General features: G+C 34.0%; 2 protein-coding genes across 2 annotated transcripts; one reads left to right on the top strand and one right to left on the bottom strand.

Moving 5' to 3' along the window:
• Window positions 1-1,536: 1,536 nt before the first annotated feature.
• Window positions 1,537-3,245, top strand: LOC129806680 (oxygen-dependent coproporphyrinogen-III oxidase). Its single transcript, XM_055855449.1, has 2 exons — window positions 1,537-1,704; window positions 1,778-3,245. The coding sequence occupies exons 1-2, from the start codon at window positions 1,625-1,627 to the stop codon at window positions 2,865-2,867; spliced, it is 1,170 nt and encodes a 389-aa protein (XP_055711424.1). The 5' UTR covers window positions 1,537-1,624; the 3' UTR covers window positions 2,868-3,245.
• A 7,962-nt stretch (window positions 3,246-11,207) lies between these two features.
• LOC129805782 (probable ATP-dependent RNA helicase DDX10) lies at window positions 11,208-13,490 on the bottom strand. Its single transcript, XM_055853921.1, has one exon. It carries the CDS (start codon window positions 13,411-13,413, stop codon window positions 11,260-11,262), a length of 2,154 nt encoding a protein of 717 aa, XP_055709896.1. The 5' UTR covers window positions 13,414-13,490; the 3' UTR covers window positions 11,208-11,259.
• Between the last annotated feature and the right edge of the window lie 3,496 nt (window positions 13,491-16,986).

Genomic DNA, 16,986 nt, shown 5'->3' with positions numbered 1-16,986 from the left:
TACTTCAAAATATTAATGCAATTATTTTCATTATTAACGCCATATTTCAATATCAATTTTTTTGTTCGGGCCAAGTGTACCTATTTATCAATAAATGAGTCAATTTCTAAATATTAACTGATTCAACGACACAAAACAGTCATTTCAATGCTCATTAGGAGAAAATTGTGTGAATCGTATTAAAAGTTTATTAAGAAAGCTTGATACAGTGCCCGCTCTCTAATCCGGATCGCCGTAATCCGGACGAGTTATCGACGGTTACATTTAAAATAATTTTGAGGTCATGTATGCATGTGTATTCCAGCAATGAAAATGAATTATCCTGTGATGTTTTTGTTTAATATATGAAGTATAATAGCATAGAATTCTCTAATTACATATTTTTAATCTTTTTCAAAACTTTTATTCTAATTCTACAAAAGAAACTTGTATTGTATTTGCGAGTCGTTGAACAAATTCAAAAAATCCATCCGGATTACGAAGCGGACATCTGTCATATTCCCTCCCAATCATCCGGATTACAAAGCGGGCACTGTACCAGGGGAAAATTTAATTTTATAAATAATGTACTAAAAGAAATCAATCCTAATTAATATTTTTATAAATTTCAGGGACAGACAAATTTCCATCTATAAATTCGGTTTTTACCTTTTTTTCTTTTTCATTTTAATTCATTTGATTTTTATTAGAGTTTCGGTTCGAAAGCAAAAATGAAGAATGTGATTTTAAGAATTTGGGTAATGAATTAAAATCATTCGGTTTCTTCAAGAAGAGTCTGTTATTTATTTTTAAACAAATGTTTGGCGGATTCCTTAAATTATATATATATATAGATTCCTTAAATTATATTGCATATATATAGTAGACTCTCTCTCAATCGGGAATATGGGGCAAAATGTCATCCGGTTTAGCGATAGAATTGAGCGTCAAAGCCTTTGTAAATTCCACAAAAAGCGCTCAATTATAAAGAATCACGATAAAGTAGGAACAACTATAGCGAATTTGAGCGAATTAGCTTCATAATTAAACGTGAAAAGTGTCAACAAAATTTATCGCCCGATTGAGAAAGAGCCGATTGAGTGAGAGTCTACTGTAGATGGAAATTCTGATATAGTGTTTTCAATGAATTTTGAAATTGAATAAAATAAATTCAAATTTTAATGGTTAATTACTTTAAATCAATCATTTTTATCATTGAATTTTCTCATTTTTTTATTAGTTGTATGAGTTGTATCTTGTATCTTGTATCGTTGTATGCATTTTAATTCACTAATTTCAAATTTTTAAAATAAGTATATTTTGTAATGAAATTTAAGTAATATCTTTATTTCCATTGTTATCTGATTATATTTTCCCGTACGCAAGAATAGAAAACATAATCAAGGTTATAAAATTGTAGAAGAATCAAGGATTTTAATAATGCAATTTTTAGCATATTTTTTTCGATAATTAAAAAAAATCCTCGGAAAATTCCGTGGACAAAAGTCCAGTGCTGTAATTTGTATTTTTAAAAATGCTGTGAGTCATGGCTACCAACTTTCGAGAAGAAAAAGTTTATTTTCATCCGACTCACTCTCATATCCTCCGATTAGTGAAAGTGAAAAAAAATCCCTCCAAAATCATCATGTTCAGGACAATTCGTGCAAGTTTTCGTGCTTTTGGAACCATCAGTGTGTTGCATAGTCGAAAGGGAACATATTTAAAGTGAGACACATCGCTTTCATTGGTAAAATACCCATCCCAAGATAAGACTAATCTCTGGAAATTTTCCTTGCAGATATCCAGTAGGATTTCTTGTTGGCACGGGTGCAGCACTTTTGTGGACAACACAGAATGTTCATACTGAACGAAGACGGCAGCGTATTAATACCAATCAATTCATGGCACTGCCAATTACGAGTGTTAAGCACTTGGAGGAATATCCAGAAGACATGAAGAGTCAGATGGAATTAATGATAATGCGAGTGCAAGCAGATTTTTGTCGTGCCCTAGAGGCTGAGGAATTTGCAGGGAAAAAGTTTAAGATAGACAGATGGGAGAGAAAGGAAGGTGGTGGAGGAATTACATGTGTCTTGCAGGATGGCGAAGTATTTGAAAAGGCTGGCGTTAATATATCTGTTGTATCGGGAAATTTACCACCTGGTGCTGTTCAACAGATGCGTTCTCGTGGCAAGAAGCTGGCAGATGGACAACTACCCTTTTTCGCAGCCGGAGTCAGTGCTGTCATTCATCCCCGGAATCCCTTTGTGCCTACAATCCATTTCAACTATCGCTACTTCGAAGTTACGGACTCCACGGGCCAAAAGCAATGGTGGTTCGGTGGTGGCACAGATCTCACACCCTACTACCTGGACGAACAGGATTCTATTCACTTCCATCGTACATTAAAAGAAGCCTGTGATCAACATGATCCCAGCTACTATCCTCGCTTCAAGAAGTGGTGCGATGAATACTTCCATATTCCCCATCGGAAGGAATGCCGAGGTATTGGTGGCATCTTTTTTGACGATCTCGATGAGCCATCGCAAGACGATGCCTTTGCTTTCGTATCCTCCTGTGCTGATTCTGTAATCCCATCGTATATGCCATTGGTCAGGCAGCATAAAAACGACTCTTATGGTGATCCTCAACGCACTTGGCAACTTCTTCGTCGTGGACGCTATGTTGAGTTCAATTTAATTTATGATCGGGGTACTAAATTTGGACTACACACTCCTGGAGCACGTTTCGAAAGTATCCTCATGTCCCTCCCTCTGACGGCTCGCTGGGAGTATATGCATGAACCCAAAACTACTTCACGGGAAGGACAACTCTTGGCCGTACTGAAAAATCCACGCGATTGGCTACAGATTGAGAAAAAACCCTGATCCCAACTACCTCTCTCCATGTCCAGTTCCATGTCCAACTGAGCTGTGGCCGTGCAGAGAGAGAGAGGCTTCTTCGTGCCAATTGTCGTTCTTTCGGTAAGACTAAAACAAAAATTGTAATGGAAATTACATTATTTATTCAGCAAAGTGACCATTCTTTGTAAATATATATATATATATATATATATATATATTTATCTACATGCCAGAGATCAGTTTAATTTTTACACAATAATCGTCTAACAGAGTGTAAAAATTTTGTAAACTTTGAAATTATTTCTTTTACAAAAAAAATGTAGATATTTCATTATATTCCATTTTGTGAAACATTTATCAAAATTTGTTGATGAAATAAAGAAAAGCTAGGTGCTCCTGTAATTGTTATAAACTTTTTAAAATAGATATGAAAATTAAGCCGCGAGTTAAGCCGGGCGATGGCTTTCCATTAGTTTTCTACTCTCTCGGCTTAAGCCGTACGTCTGTCTACTTTAGGGCATAAGTTGGTTAAACATTTACGCCTTCTTATCAGAAAAATATTTTATGCTTTAATTTTTTTTTTTAATTTTCATTTGCTCTTGCTGGAATCAGTTGAATTGCTGGATATTTTAGAAGTATGAACACTGAGAAAAAATGGGGTGCGATTAACTTTTTTTCCTCATAATTTTAACACTTTTTAGGTGTAAAAATATATCAACATTTTTTAATGTTAATTTTACACCTTTTTAAGGGTAAAATTAACATGAAAAAGGGTAACTTTAACCCATAATACACCTAAAAAGGGTAATATTTACAGCGATTTCGGATCAATAATGCAGGGTAAAATTAACATTTCCGGAATGTTATTTTAACTTTTTCGGATTTCTCTCAGTGAAGGTTACACCCTGAGAAATTCAGATTATAATTCACTTCATGAAGCGAACGTGTCTGATTTTTACACCCAAGAAGGTTTTGCTTCAACCTCTCTTAATAATGAATTAACCCATTCTTTAGTATGGTATTATATAACATACGCAAATTGAGTGATTTTAAATAAATTTATTTCTGGGCAATGGGTATTCGAATTGCTGTCGGGAATGGATTTTTAATTACTTTAGTTCTTTAATTATTTGGGAAAATTAGTCCGACAGAGATGGGAATACATTTTATTGTTATTTTCTCGCTTCGCGGAAAGTCATGCAAAATTTTCACTTCATCCGCTTCTCTGATATGAATTCTAATTGACAATTATTTTTCTCGGATAGTTACTCTATCTAAATCAATAGCGTTTGTAATGAATTAATGTACAGAATTTAAGTTCAGCGACCGTTAAGACGCATGTTTGAGAGAGGCTCCCCGCACCCCCTTAATAGATAAAAATTTTTTCTTTAAAAAACAATCTATTAATCTGTAGGAATATAATTCCAAAATATGAACATTCTATCTAAAAAAAGTATTTTTAGTACATTGGCTGAATGGGTTAAGGTGGTTAAATGGAGTTTCACTGCATTCAATTTTAAGTAAAAATGGCTTTACAGTTAATTTTCTTTAAACAGATCATAATGTTGTCTTTGGAAGGGCAGGGAAACTTTCAAAATTTTCAAATCTGACCAAAATAATCAAAATCTACATTCAGACGACTAAAGGCCTCTACACATTGGGAGCAATTTTCGTCAAAAATTGCATTTTTGACAAAATTTTGACGTTTTCTCGTACAGCACTGCAAGTAATTTCCTTCAAAAAAGCGATTTTTGACGAAAATTGCTCCCAATGTGTAGAGGCCTTAAGACTTCGACAACTCGTAATGCCCTAGACGCATTTACGACTTAACTCTTTCGTCTCTTTTGGGACTCTGAGTACCCAAAGCAGCATATGAATATTCTGTGAAAAACAATGTTTTTTTAATTATTCAGAATTGATAAAAATCCTATTCTTTTATCGATGATTAAAAAACTACAGTAGACTCTCACTAATTCGGCTCTTATGGCCTCTACACATTGGGAGCAATTTTTGTCAAAAATTGCTTTTTTGAAGAAAATTCCCTGCAGCGTTGTAGGGGGAAACGTCAAATTTCTGTCAAAAACGCAATTTTTGACGAAAATTGCTCCCAATGTGTAGACGCCTTTAAGATCGGGCTACTTTTTAATTCTGGCAGCAGTTAAATTTGAAAAAATGTTTGTTTACATTTTTCAAGTTTAATTATGATTATCAAATGAAGCATATATGCTCAAATTTGCAATGGTTTATCTTAGTTTTGATGTGATTTTGCATTATTAAGGAATTTCTATAAAATTTACAATATATATGAATATGTAAACTCAATATGTGTATGCAGATAAATAAAAAATCGTTGCATTTCAAAAAGTTTGTGGCCCGAATTTCTCTCTAATTCGGGTGACATTTCGGTCCCAAATACCCGAATTTGAGAGAGTCTACTGTATAAGGATTTGCAAATGTAATATATATTTTTTGTAGGACCTCAATTAATTCCTGAGCTAGGATATTTTTGATTAAAAAATTGTGAAATTGGCTTATAGAATATGCTGTGGTCTGGAAAGCGGTAAGCCGAGAGGTGGCTTAACGTAATTATAATCAAAATAATGATCAGTGGGGAATACTATAACCGTATGGCATTGCCATTTGACAAATTTAGAATTTTTGCAATAGCGATTTTTTCTTGCAATAACGATTTGATGCTTACTGGGCTTTAATATTGTCCTGTGTTCCCGAATTTACCACCAAAATTTATCATATGACATTGTTATATCGTTAAGAATTTGGCTACAGATTTCATATCGATAATACTATTAATTCTAGACAAAGAAAAATTTCACTTGCTGTCTAATTCTGCCCCGGTCTCCCTATTTGTGAGCACGCCTTCCGATGATCATGAGGAGCATGAGACTTTAGGCATAGAGCTTATGCCTTACTATGGTGTGCTTTAGAGAGACCGTTAGTTGATCTTGAGCAACGAGTAGGGATCTGCGCAGGGAGTGCGCGCAAAGTATATTTAGTGCGCGCAGAATGCGTGCAGCATTTATCTTTCACGTTTTTTTCATATTGAGATGAATAATAATAATAATTATTATTATTAATTTAATAAATTATTTTTAAAATCAGTCCAACTTGCGCCCCGATAGCGATAAGTGGTTGAAAATGATGATGATGATGAAATCAATTCTATAGCAGATAAGAAGATATTTATCATATATTTCACTTATTTTTAAAAAAAATCCTGCTACTAAAATCCAATATCTATCTATAATAAATAGGATTGAATTTAGAAGAAAAGTTCATTAATTTTAGAAAACTGGATTTGATTTTAGAAAATCTGAAGATAGAAATTTATGTCGACAGTTTTTATAAATAAATATGGGTGACCGGAGATGTTAGGAACAGGGTAGTTTAAGACACGGTAGATTTTTCTTTAATTATTAAAATAAATGGAAATAATGCACTACGCAATCATGCGCAGCATTTAGATCTATCTTGATAAGAATTATGGATATCCTCAATTTAATTGCTTGGATTCTATAAACAATTCTTTAAAAATTGATCAAAATAGTAGGTTTCTGATGTTGCAGTTTCCTCTTTGTGTTTTATATTAATTATAAATGAACAAAATTTTGTTATCTCATTAGCTTACAAAGTATTTTTGGAAAATATTTTTAAAAAAAAAGTTACAAAGATTATGCTCTATTTTTTAACATTTTAAATAACAAAAATACACGTGGGAATGTTTGGTCACTTCACTTTCTATGAAATCTTAGGTGGAGCCAAGGGTGAAGCGTAGATCGTTTGACTGTCAAAGTAAGAGCGACAACGATATGCTTTTGCAAAATTCACTTTTTCAAGAAATTCCAAATTTTATGCTAGAAAAAAACCGCACCCCGAATATCCTTATTCTTGTCCCTCTGTGCCCAAGATCGAGGATGTTAGGGATAAAATTACATATTCAACATTCCCCTTTTCCATCGAATCCTTTTATTAAAGTAAATACTTATGGGTATTCTACGGGCAATAAAAATTCTAAAACAGTTTACTGGCCCCTTGGAATAACATTTCAAAGAAAAAACACGAAGAAAATGTCCCAAACATCCCAGGTCTCCCCTACTAAGAATTGTCCAAATTACATGAAGATAGTATGTGCATTTGAAAAACATTCGCGAAATAATCTAGCCATCTATTAAACATTTTATGTCATTATTAGAGACAAAAACTGAACATATTTTTAGACATTCTTATATAAGATATATATACAATAAGAATGTGTTGGCATTAGATATTGTATATGCAACGTATACTTATATTTTCTTGATATTTTCAACGATTTCAAAAGATTTTTTTTAAAGAAATACACAAAATAACGTAATATACATAATTTAAATAGGGCTATTTAACCAATATATAGTTCGTTTTCGTAAAAGCAAATTAAATACTTTCTTAGTTCCGAAAAAAGTCGTACGTTTGAGATATAATTCAGATTGTGGGACAATATTAAGGAAAATGTTTTGCGTAATATGAATATCTTTTTTGTATCAAATTATTCCTTAATGTGAAGGGCGATTTATACATAAAGTATATATGAATACCGTCGTTGCGGGTGACTTTGCACGTTTTTTCGCTATTTTTCAACTTTGCTCTCTAAAAATGGATAGTTAAAGTGAAGGGAGCGGGGTTTTTGAGTAAAATTATTTGTATTCAGTTGTTAATGAATGGATTTTGTGCCACTAGCATTAATTTTATAAAATTTTACTATGTTTAAAAAAATCAAGAAAAAAGCCTTGCACTGGGGATAAGGTGCGGGTGACTTTGCACTTTTTAATAAATACTAAAAAAGCAACAATTTATGATAATAATCGACAATGAAGATCTTTACATCTAAGGATAATATGCACGAGATCTACATGATGACATGATCGCCATCTTGATTTGACGTGTCTGTCCGCCATTTTGAATAACTGTCAAAACCTAAAACTGGTCCGATTGGGTTGAAATTTTAGTATGTTGTAGCTGATGTCAAGACCTTTTCAAAACGTATCTATGTCCCAGTCTACGTCAAGTATTTACCTAGATACAGAGGCTCAAATTTTAAAATTTTGAAATATTCATATTTTGGCGATCTTTATTTACTAATCCTTAATTTTTAAATCTAAATGAAATGCTTCAGTAACCATTAAAAATGGTTGAGGCTTTTATTTCATATATTTATTTACTCTTACATAATTAAAAAAATAAATGAAAAGTGCATTTATTAATTTTTTTTATTTTTTCATTTTTGCAAAAACAGTTCTTCAGATCTTCAAATAATATGCTGTTATAAAGAAAAACATTACTTTTCTTTTTGTTTGTTATTTAGATCTCATCGCCTAACGATAGTACTGTCTTCTTTGTGATGATTTCGATAAAAGAAGCTCTCCGTAGTTCTGTATTCATGAAAATGTCAAAATTTTGAACTTGGAGCTCCTGTATCCAGGAAATCGCTTGACCTAGGTCGGATGTTATATATGTTTTGAAAAGGTTTTGACATCAGCTAGAACATACTAAAATTTCAGCTCAATCGGACCAGTTTTAGGTTTTGACAGTTATTCAAAATGGCGGACAGAAACGTCAAACCAAGATGGCGACCACACCATCTTGTAGATCTCGGTCACTTTATCTTAAATTATCGAAAATTGGATAATTTTTAGCCAAGTACTTTTATAATAAAGCTTTAGAAAGACTATTACATGCAATTTTATATCATAAATCATGCGTTTTTAGAAAGATAATAGGGAAAAAAAATATTTTAATAAAAATAATCAACAAAATCGAAGTAGATTATTCTAGCCAGATAAATTTAGAATAGATTTGGGCAATTTACTTCTCTGAAATCGATTTTGGAATTGCATCTTCAGATAACTTTTTCGCGGAGTCGTTTTTTGACAAAATACCTATACTAGGATTTCATTGACTATTACTGAAACTACAAGAATCCTTTTGAGGATCATTGTACCTTACTTGGTACTTAACATATCCCTATATACTTTGACATGGTAGACCGGATCGGCGAAGACTATCAATAAGTGCTAGAATTGTTCAAAATCTCACGAACAGCAGAGTGCAAAGTCACCCCCCGAGTGCAAAGTCACCCGCAACGACGGTACCAGTAATAAAAAATATTCACTGAAACCATTCCTTAATACTTAATTTTTTCCCAAACGTTCTACTTTTTTCGGAACAAAATATACTGTATAAAGGACGAACCTACAGAGAAACTAAACGCTTTTTCTGGAAGCCGGGAACTGGAGCCCTTTTGGTGGTTGGTATTACCTTCTTCAGTCTCAAATAAAATGTTTTTTGCGTAAAAAAGTTTGCGCGCAAGAAAAGAAATTGCGCGCAAACACTGAATCTTGTGCAATATTTCGACAGCTTAGGAGAACCACCGTCAGGGAAAACACACAAATTTTCACTACTTCTTACTCTTCCAGAGAGCTTTGAAGTGTCACCTCTCATCACCAGATGAAGTCTTCAAGTTCTCCTAAGCACTTTGATGCCCTGAAGAAGATCCCATCCAGCATCGAAACGTTGGCAAAATAAAGTCAAATTGAAGAACAAAAAATTAGACCGAATTTCCCACTTTGACTTCAGTGAATCTTGCGCGCAAATGTCGAAAAAAAAATTTTTGCGCGCGAAAGCGCGTAAAGCCTCCCACTCCCCTGCGCGCAGCGCGTAAGATTACTCCGTGCGCAGACCCCTAGCTACGAGTCAATCTATACACCCTTAACAAGAGTAATCTTGTCGGGCCGCTATCAGCAGTTGTGCTACAGTGCCTGCTTTCCAAGCCCTCGGTTATTTTGATCTCCCAAATTATTTTTTTTAAATATGTTTCTAATAAATTTGATCCACTATAATATTATATTTTATTAGCTTTACGCCTAAAATTTCCTTCTTGTCTTTTTTCTTGTTCTTAATTTCTTGTCTTTTTAGCAAGTTTTCAGCTTATGAAATCCATTAGGGTAATATAAATTGGATTTTAAATTAGTTTTTTAAACACATTTTTATATGAATTTTCTCAATTTTTAAATAGTCAGCTATTTTTTTTTATTTTTTGTATTCGAATATGAGAAATCATTAAAAATCGCTGGTAAATTTTAAACAGCGTTAAAAAATTGCAAAAGAAAATTAATGCAACTTGTGATCCCATGTGACCCCTTTTTCTTAAACGAAAAAAACTATGTCATTCTTTCAAAAATTTATGAAAAGTTTATTAACTATCCGACCCAATTTTTTTCTGTAAGAACACTTGACTTGGGACATTATTCTCATGCTCAGCCCAAATTTCCTCAAAAAAAAAGCTAGTCAGAGCTAACCTAAAGGATTTTATTGATTTTTCAAAAATATTAAATTCATTATAGTGAATTAAAATTGTTTTTTTTGTGGTTTTCAGAGAAAACTTAGCCTTGGATTTTGAAAAGTGATTCTTTTTATGAGATAATCTTTGAAAAATATTTTTCTTAAATACCAGCAGCTGATACAATTTCGAATACCCCGAAATATTTTAATTTTTAATAAAATAAGTATATAGAGTGAATCGTGGGTGTATAGTCAGGATTTCAGGACTACACCCACGATTCAATCTATACTTATTTTATTAAATATTATTATTATTAAAAATTAAAATATTACATGCAAAAAAAAACGGAAAAATATTCTCATTTTCATTTATGCAATTATGAAATAATTTTTTCTGCTGAAATTACTTTAAAATTAATTAAAAATTGCTTTCATACTTACATTTTTCTCCAAAAAAATTTAAATGCGCCCAAGTTTCAAAACCAATCAAAGTTAACCCATTCCTTACCATGGTATTATACATCATACCCAAATTGAGTGATTTTAGATGATTTATTCCAGTGCAATTGATATTCGAGTTTCTGTTGGGAATGGATTTTTAGTTACTTTAGTCCTTCAATTACTTGAACAAAATAGTCCAACAGAGATGGGAATACATTTTGTTATTCTTTTCTCGCTTCACGTGAAGTTATGCAAAAATTTTGCTCAAAATGGCGGACGGAAAATGCAACATCCCGTCGAATTTGTTAAAATTGACCTTCATCCTCTTTCCTGATTTGAATTCTGGTTGCCAATGTATTTTCTTGAATCAATAGAGTTTGTAATGAATTAATGAACAGAATTTAAATTCAGTTACCGTTAAGAGATGTCTTTGATAGGAGCTCCCCACACCCTTATAAAAAATTCTTTTATTAATCTGTAGGAAACTAATCCCAAAATATGAACATTCTATCTCAAGTATTTCTGGTACATTGACTGAATGGGTTAACCAGTCAACAAACGAGCCAGAATTAATTTAAAAAAAATATATTCTTCCTGCTAAGAGCTAGAGCCTTTATTGAACTTGTTTATAATTCAATTACTATTGCCCAATTAACTCCAGGGCCAGGGATTCAGCTTCATTGAGGGATAAATCCTTATTTTTCTTAGACTTCTTCTTCACAGGCTCCTCTTTTTCATTTTCTGAAGATTCACATAGACTTCCACTAGCGTAGACATTGTCTGGATCAGGAAGCCACGACAGATCAGGTTCTTCACCTGATTCACTGCCAAAATCATCCTCATCTTCCTCATCTGCTTCTTTCTGACGTTTCTTCTGTTTCTCCTTACGAGCTTTTTTCTTTGCTTTCAGTATCTCTCGATATCGTTCTTGATCATATTTGTCTTCCTCCAACATGGCTCCCTTCGCCTTCTGTAGATCAATCCCATCGAAGGTCTCTGAGGTATCCTGGCCAAAGTCTGTATGACGGGTATTTATGGATGTCACTTGCTCACCCTCATTATCGAATTTAACTTTTGTATTGACAGTAATTTTGCGTTTAAGCACCATTTTAGCAGCTGAAGCCTTTGAAATGATTTTGGGCTTGACTGGCTTTTGAGATGCTTGTGTTTCCTCCGGAATAGATTCTTCCTGTGGCTTTGTTTTCACCACAAATTCCTCCTCATCCGAGTCATTGAGACCAAAATCGAGTTCTTTCGGGGCAGAAGTGATTTTAGGAAGCCCCATACGCTTCCGGAAGCGTTCTAGAAATCGCACACGCGGTGTTGTCACAAGTCCCAATGACTTGGCAAATCCATCGATATCCAGAGAATCAACCTTGAAGATTGATTTATTCTTCATGAGCACAATACTCTTGATGTAGGCCAGGAAAGCACGCTGAGCCGATTCCTTAAGTTCATGAAATTTCGAAAGGAGCACTTCAATTTTGGCATGAGGAGAAAACATGAATTTATCATCAATTGAGATACATTCAACGGAGATGTTGCGCCTTTTGAGCTCAGAGAGAATGCCCTCTTCTTCGCTGGGCGTCACTACCAATAGATTTTCTCCGCTTGCATTGAACCTGGCTGTTCTTCCTGCACGATGAATGTAAGCCACAGCATCTTCCGGACAGTCCAACTGAACCACCCAATTGACAGCAGGAAAGTCAAGGCCTCGGGATGCGATGTCTGTGGCCAGAAGAACCACTGTACTCTTCTCCATAAAATCATTGTACACAGATACCCGACGATCCTGACTCAAAGTCCCGTACAGCGCTAGTAGACTCACTCCCGGTCTAAGTTTTGAAAAAATTTCATATACATACTTAACTTGCTTGCAGCTGGCCAGAAATACCATGATTTTACTCTTTTTGTGATGCTTTATAAATGACCAAAGCATTGTGATTTTGTTCTTGAGTTCACATACCACATAGCTGTGTGTTAAATTATCAGGAGTGGCTTTCACAGTAGCTTGTTGCTCATGGGGTGCAACATAAGTGGGATCTACAAGGCTCAATCTCGCCAGATCCTTCACAGATCGTGTCTGAGTGGCTGAAAACAAAAGAGTCTGACGGATTTTTGGCAAATTTTCAATTATAGCATTCATTGTAGTTTGAAATCCCATATCCAGGCACCTATCTGCCTCATCCAGGATCAAGATCTGCATGGAATCGCAGTTAAAAAGCGGAGTCTCATCCATATGTTGCAACAATCGTCCGGGAGTGCAAATGATGATGTTGCACTGATCCATTCGTTTTCGCTCAAATTTTAAATTTTTCCCTCCGATGATTAATCCAGCTGAGAAATCGTGATACAGACCAATCTTCTTTAGTGTCTCAAAGATTTGATAAGCTAATTCTCTTGTCGGTGTGATTACTAGTGCTCCCACACCATCCAATTTGGTCCATTTCTTCACATACAACACTTCAAGAATCGGCACAAGAAAAGCCAGAGTTTTCCCACTTCCCGTTACAGCAGCTCCCAATACATCCTTCCCCTGCAATGCATAGGCTATCGAGAGCTTCTGAATCTCAGTCGGTGTGTTATATTTGCAAGATTTTAGCCCTTTTTGAGTCTTCAATGACAGGGGCAAGTCATCGAAAGAGGTTATGTCGCGTGGATTGATAAACTCATAAGCGCTTTTCAGCTTTTCAATTTCCTCGTCCTCCTTCCTTGTCGACGTTTCCTTTTTTATTGGTTGTCCAGAGACTTTTTTGAAACGTTTCTTTTTGTCGTACTTAATATTTTTCACCATTTTCACCTATAAATGCTAGCACTTTTAGCACACGATGATACCAAAACAGAAAAATGTAAACACAAAACTTGCATCCCTATAGCAACTGCTTCCTCAATAGAAAATAAATGTCGGAAATGTTCGGTCATTTGTCTGTGGATCCCGGCCGGCTATCTACTATGTACAAACTCAGTATAAACTGAGTATAATACTTAGTAGGAAACTAGTATGCTCCTACAAAATACATAGTAGATTTTGTATGAAATGTCCCAAATACTCATCATTAGTGTGCGTGAGTCGACATTTATACTAAGTTTATACTGAGTACATCTACTTTGTATTTCCTTGGTTTTCCTCATTATTTTTTTCATAAATTTCTCAGTATTTTTCAAGTATTCATACTAAGTATTTTTAAAGTATTTATATCGAATAGATACCTAGTATCTAGAATGAAGTATTTCTTGAGTAGTTGTACTAATTAAAAACAATATTTACATTTTTTTTAAAAAATATTTATTGTCTGTTCAAAAACTTTTAAAATACAACGTGGTGAGGATGTTTCAGGGCTGCAAGAGATCTGATCAATCCGTTTTTAAACCTCTTGCAACTCACTGTCAGTCCCTCTTGATAACAATAATTACAATTAAAAATATCACTTGCAGGTCACTGTGCTCTGACAATTTAGCTATGAATGTGCATGGTTTCCGGAATGCAACTCAAGAAGCCTGAACTCTTTTTCACTAAAAAATATGACGCAATTTTCTTTTCCTAATACTTCGCAAAAACGTCTGCGCACATCTATCTTTCGATTTATTAACGTTGACATGGTCTTGAAGGAGTCTCTTCTGGATTAAATATAAGGGAAATAATTAATAAAATTTATGAAAACTTACCGTTTTCCACTGAAGAACGCACTTCGTAAAATACCGTCACGACACGATTTTGTCACTTGTCAAACTGCTGGAACTGGACGGCGGGCGCAGCGCACCGATAGAGCATGTCTATGTAGTAGTAGAGCCGTACCCAATAAATTAATGAGTGTTTTTGCAACAGAGTATTTTCTGTGTATAATTACCACGTAATTATTGGGTATAAATTTAATATTATATAATTTTCACTCAAATACATAGTATATACGTAGTATATCAGGAACCTAGTATTTTTCTCATCCAAATCTACTGTATATACTCAGTATGATCTGTAAAGTCAGTATGAATAGCCGGCCGGGATGTTCTTCACATATTCTTCACATAGAAATTTGGAAATTTTTTCACTTAAAAATTTAAAAAAAAAGTGTGCTACATAAAGAATAATAAAAAAAATTAAGAAAATCTGTTGGATCGGTTTCTAAGATTTCTGAATAATTAAAATACTTGAAAGGGATAATGTAATAAATACCTAATATTAGTGCAGGCGAAACCTAATAAATGTTAACACTTTTGTGATTACGTAATGAAAGTCACTCAAATATCCATTTTCTGATGCTAAGCTCCATATAAAAAAAATGGAATTTAACGTCAATTTGGTATTCTACGCCCATTTTTTTGGTTTTTGTCTATATTTTTCATTTTTCATTCGTATGTACGTACGTATTTAGGGGAAGATTTTGCAGGTTCGTATTAAAAAAGTTCAAGATTTAAAAATTTTTACTGAATACCACACAAACCGAATCAATTATATCTCTATATCAAAAAAAATCTCTTACTTATTGGTTTCATAATTCTGCCTCACAAAATTCCTGGAAGTCATTGGATTTTCCTCTACAGGAAAATGAAAATCTAGTAGCATTTTTTTCGAATGTGTCCGGTTTAACTCTGCTTCGTACCATTTTTTCCAACCTCTGTAGGCCTCATTTTCTCCGGAAACAGTACACCAGACACAAAAATTTGGGCATCACTACTTAAATGGAACTTTCATCTACTTGTTTTCATCATTTCTACAAGGTATCACTCATTAAAAAATCAATTTTAATCTATTTTTCTAACACATGTTTTTTAACACTCGGAAAACCATTTTTTCCTGCATTCTGACAGTCAGTTCATAGCTCGGTTAGGTGTGATTCTCTTATAATCACACCTATTGTAATCCTCGGATTTTCTCTGACACCTCCAAACAGTCTTACAGATCATATTTCGGACATAACTGATTTCGAAAATGACCAGCCACCAATTTAAAATGAAATATGGAAATTGGATGAAAAATACTCGAAATACATCGAAGTGGCAATAAAAGAATCACATCTACCATAAACCGTCTAGTTTCATCACTGCACAAATCAGAAAGCAGCAATCACACCTATTGTAATCCTCGTATTTTCTCTAATACTTCGAATCTGGCTTACAGAACACTTTTTGAACAGCAGTGATTCTTAGAATTACCAGTGATTAATTTAAAGTTAAATGAGGACAACTCCGCTTGAAAACAAGGCAAATTGTATGAAAAATGCTTAAAACGCACCGTATGGTCAATGAAAGAATCACACCTACTATAAGCAGATTTAGGTTTAATGTTTGATTTGACAGAAGCTAAACAAAATAAACATCTGATGAAGTCTCACTTTGCTGTGGAAGTGCGTGTATTTCTTCGAGTTTTTCTTGAAAAATGTTGTAATATCACAATTTTCTTGTCAACTTGTTCAGTGGAATCTCTAGATGGGTCAAAATATCCAGAGTGTCGTGTACAGTGTGACCCAAAACAGTCTGGAATTCTCAGAGTTGGTGGTCAATTATTTTGACTGATATTTTTACGAATCTGCAGAGAAGGCAATCTTTGTGAATTTTTCTCCGCCCACAAAAACGACCCCCTTCGAGCGAAAGATTTTCACGGTAAATATTAACCCTGATAAACCCTCTATAACTTGGAATGTTGCTTTTCTTCGAAAAGGCTCTTCAAGCGTGAAAAAATGCATAAAATAATACACATCAGAATTACGATTTTAGGCCCATTTTTTTATTTTTGCTTCTAGAATCCAGGAAAAAAGGCCTAGGCTCCCAAGTTTGTCAGGAAATGTGAGATATGGAATTAGCTATTAGAATATATGACCATGGATGATATTCATTTAGTAACTTGGAAAAAAATCAACATTTACGAACCTGCGACGTTACGAAGGTGCAAAACCTTTTCCTATTCATGTTGTCACTTACAATAGAATTATTGCTATGGTCGTTCAAATTTGAACGACCACTCTGGTACAGTAGACTCTCCCAAATTCGGGCATATGGGACCGAAAAGTCAGCCGAATTAGACAGAAATTCGGGCGACAAACTTTTTGAAATGCAACGATTTTTTATTCATGTGCATATAGATATTGAGTTTACACACTCATATATAACGTAAATTGCATGAAAATCCCTCAATAATGCAAAATCACATCTAAACTAAGACAAACCATGCCAAATTTGAGCATATTTGATTCATTTGATAATCATAATCAAACTTGAAAAATGACAACAAACTTTCTTCAAATGTAACCGCTGCCCGAATTAAAAAGTAGCCCGATCTTAAAAGAACCAAATTTGCGAGAGTCTACTATACTCAAAATCGCAAAAATGAAATTACGACAAATGCTGATTTAACTAACAATTTGTTTTGTTT

This window comes from Phlebotomus papatasi, chromosome 3 (genome assembly GCF_024763615.1).
Source record: "Phlebotomus papatasi isolate M1 chromosome 3, Ppap_2.1, whole genome shotgun sequence".
NCBI lineage: Eukaryota > Metazoa > Arthropoda > Insecta > Diptera > Psychodidae > Phlebotomus > Phlebotomus papatasi.
Note: the sequence above shows the minus strand (reverse complement) of the source record. Positions and strands in the feature narration are given on the sequence as shown.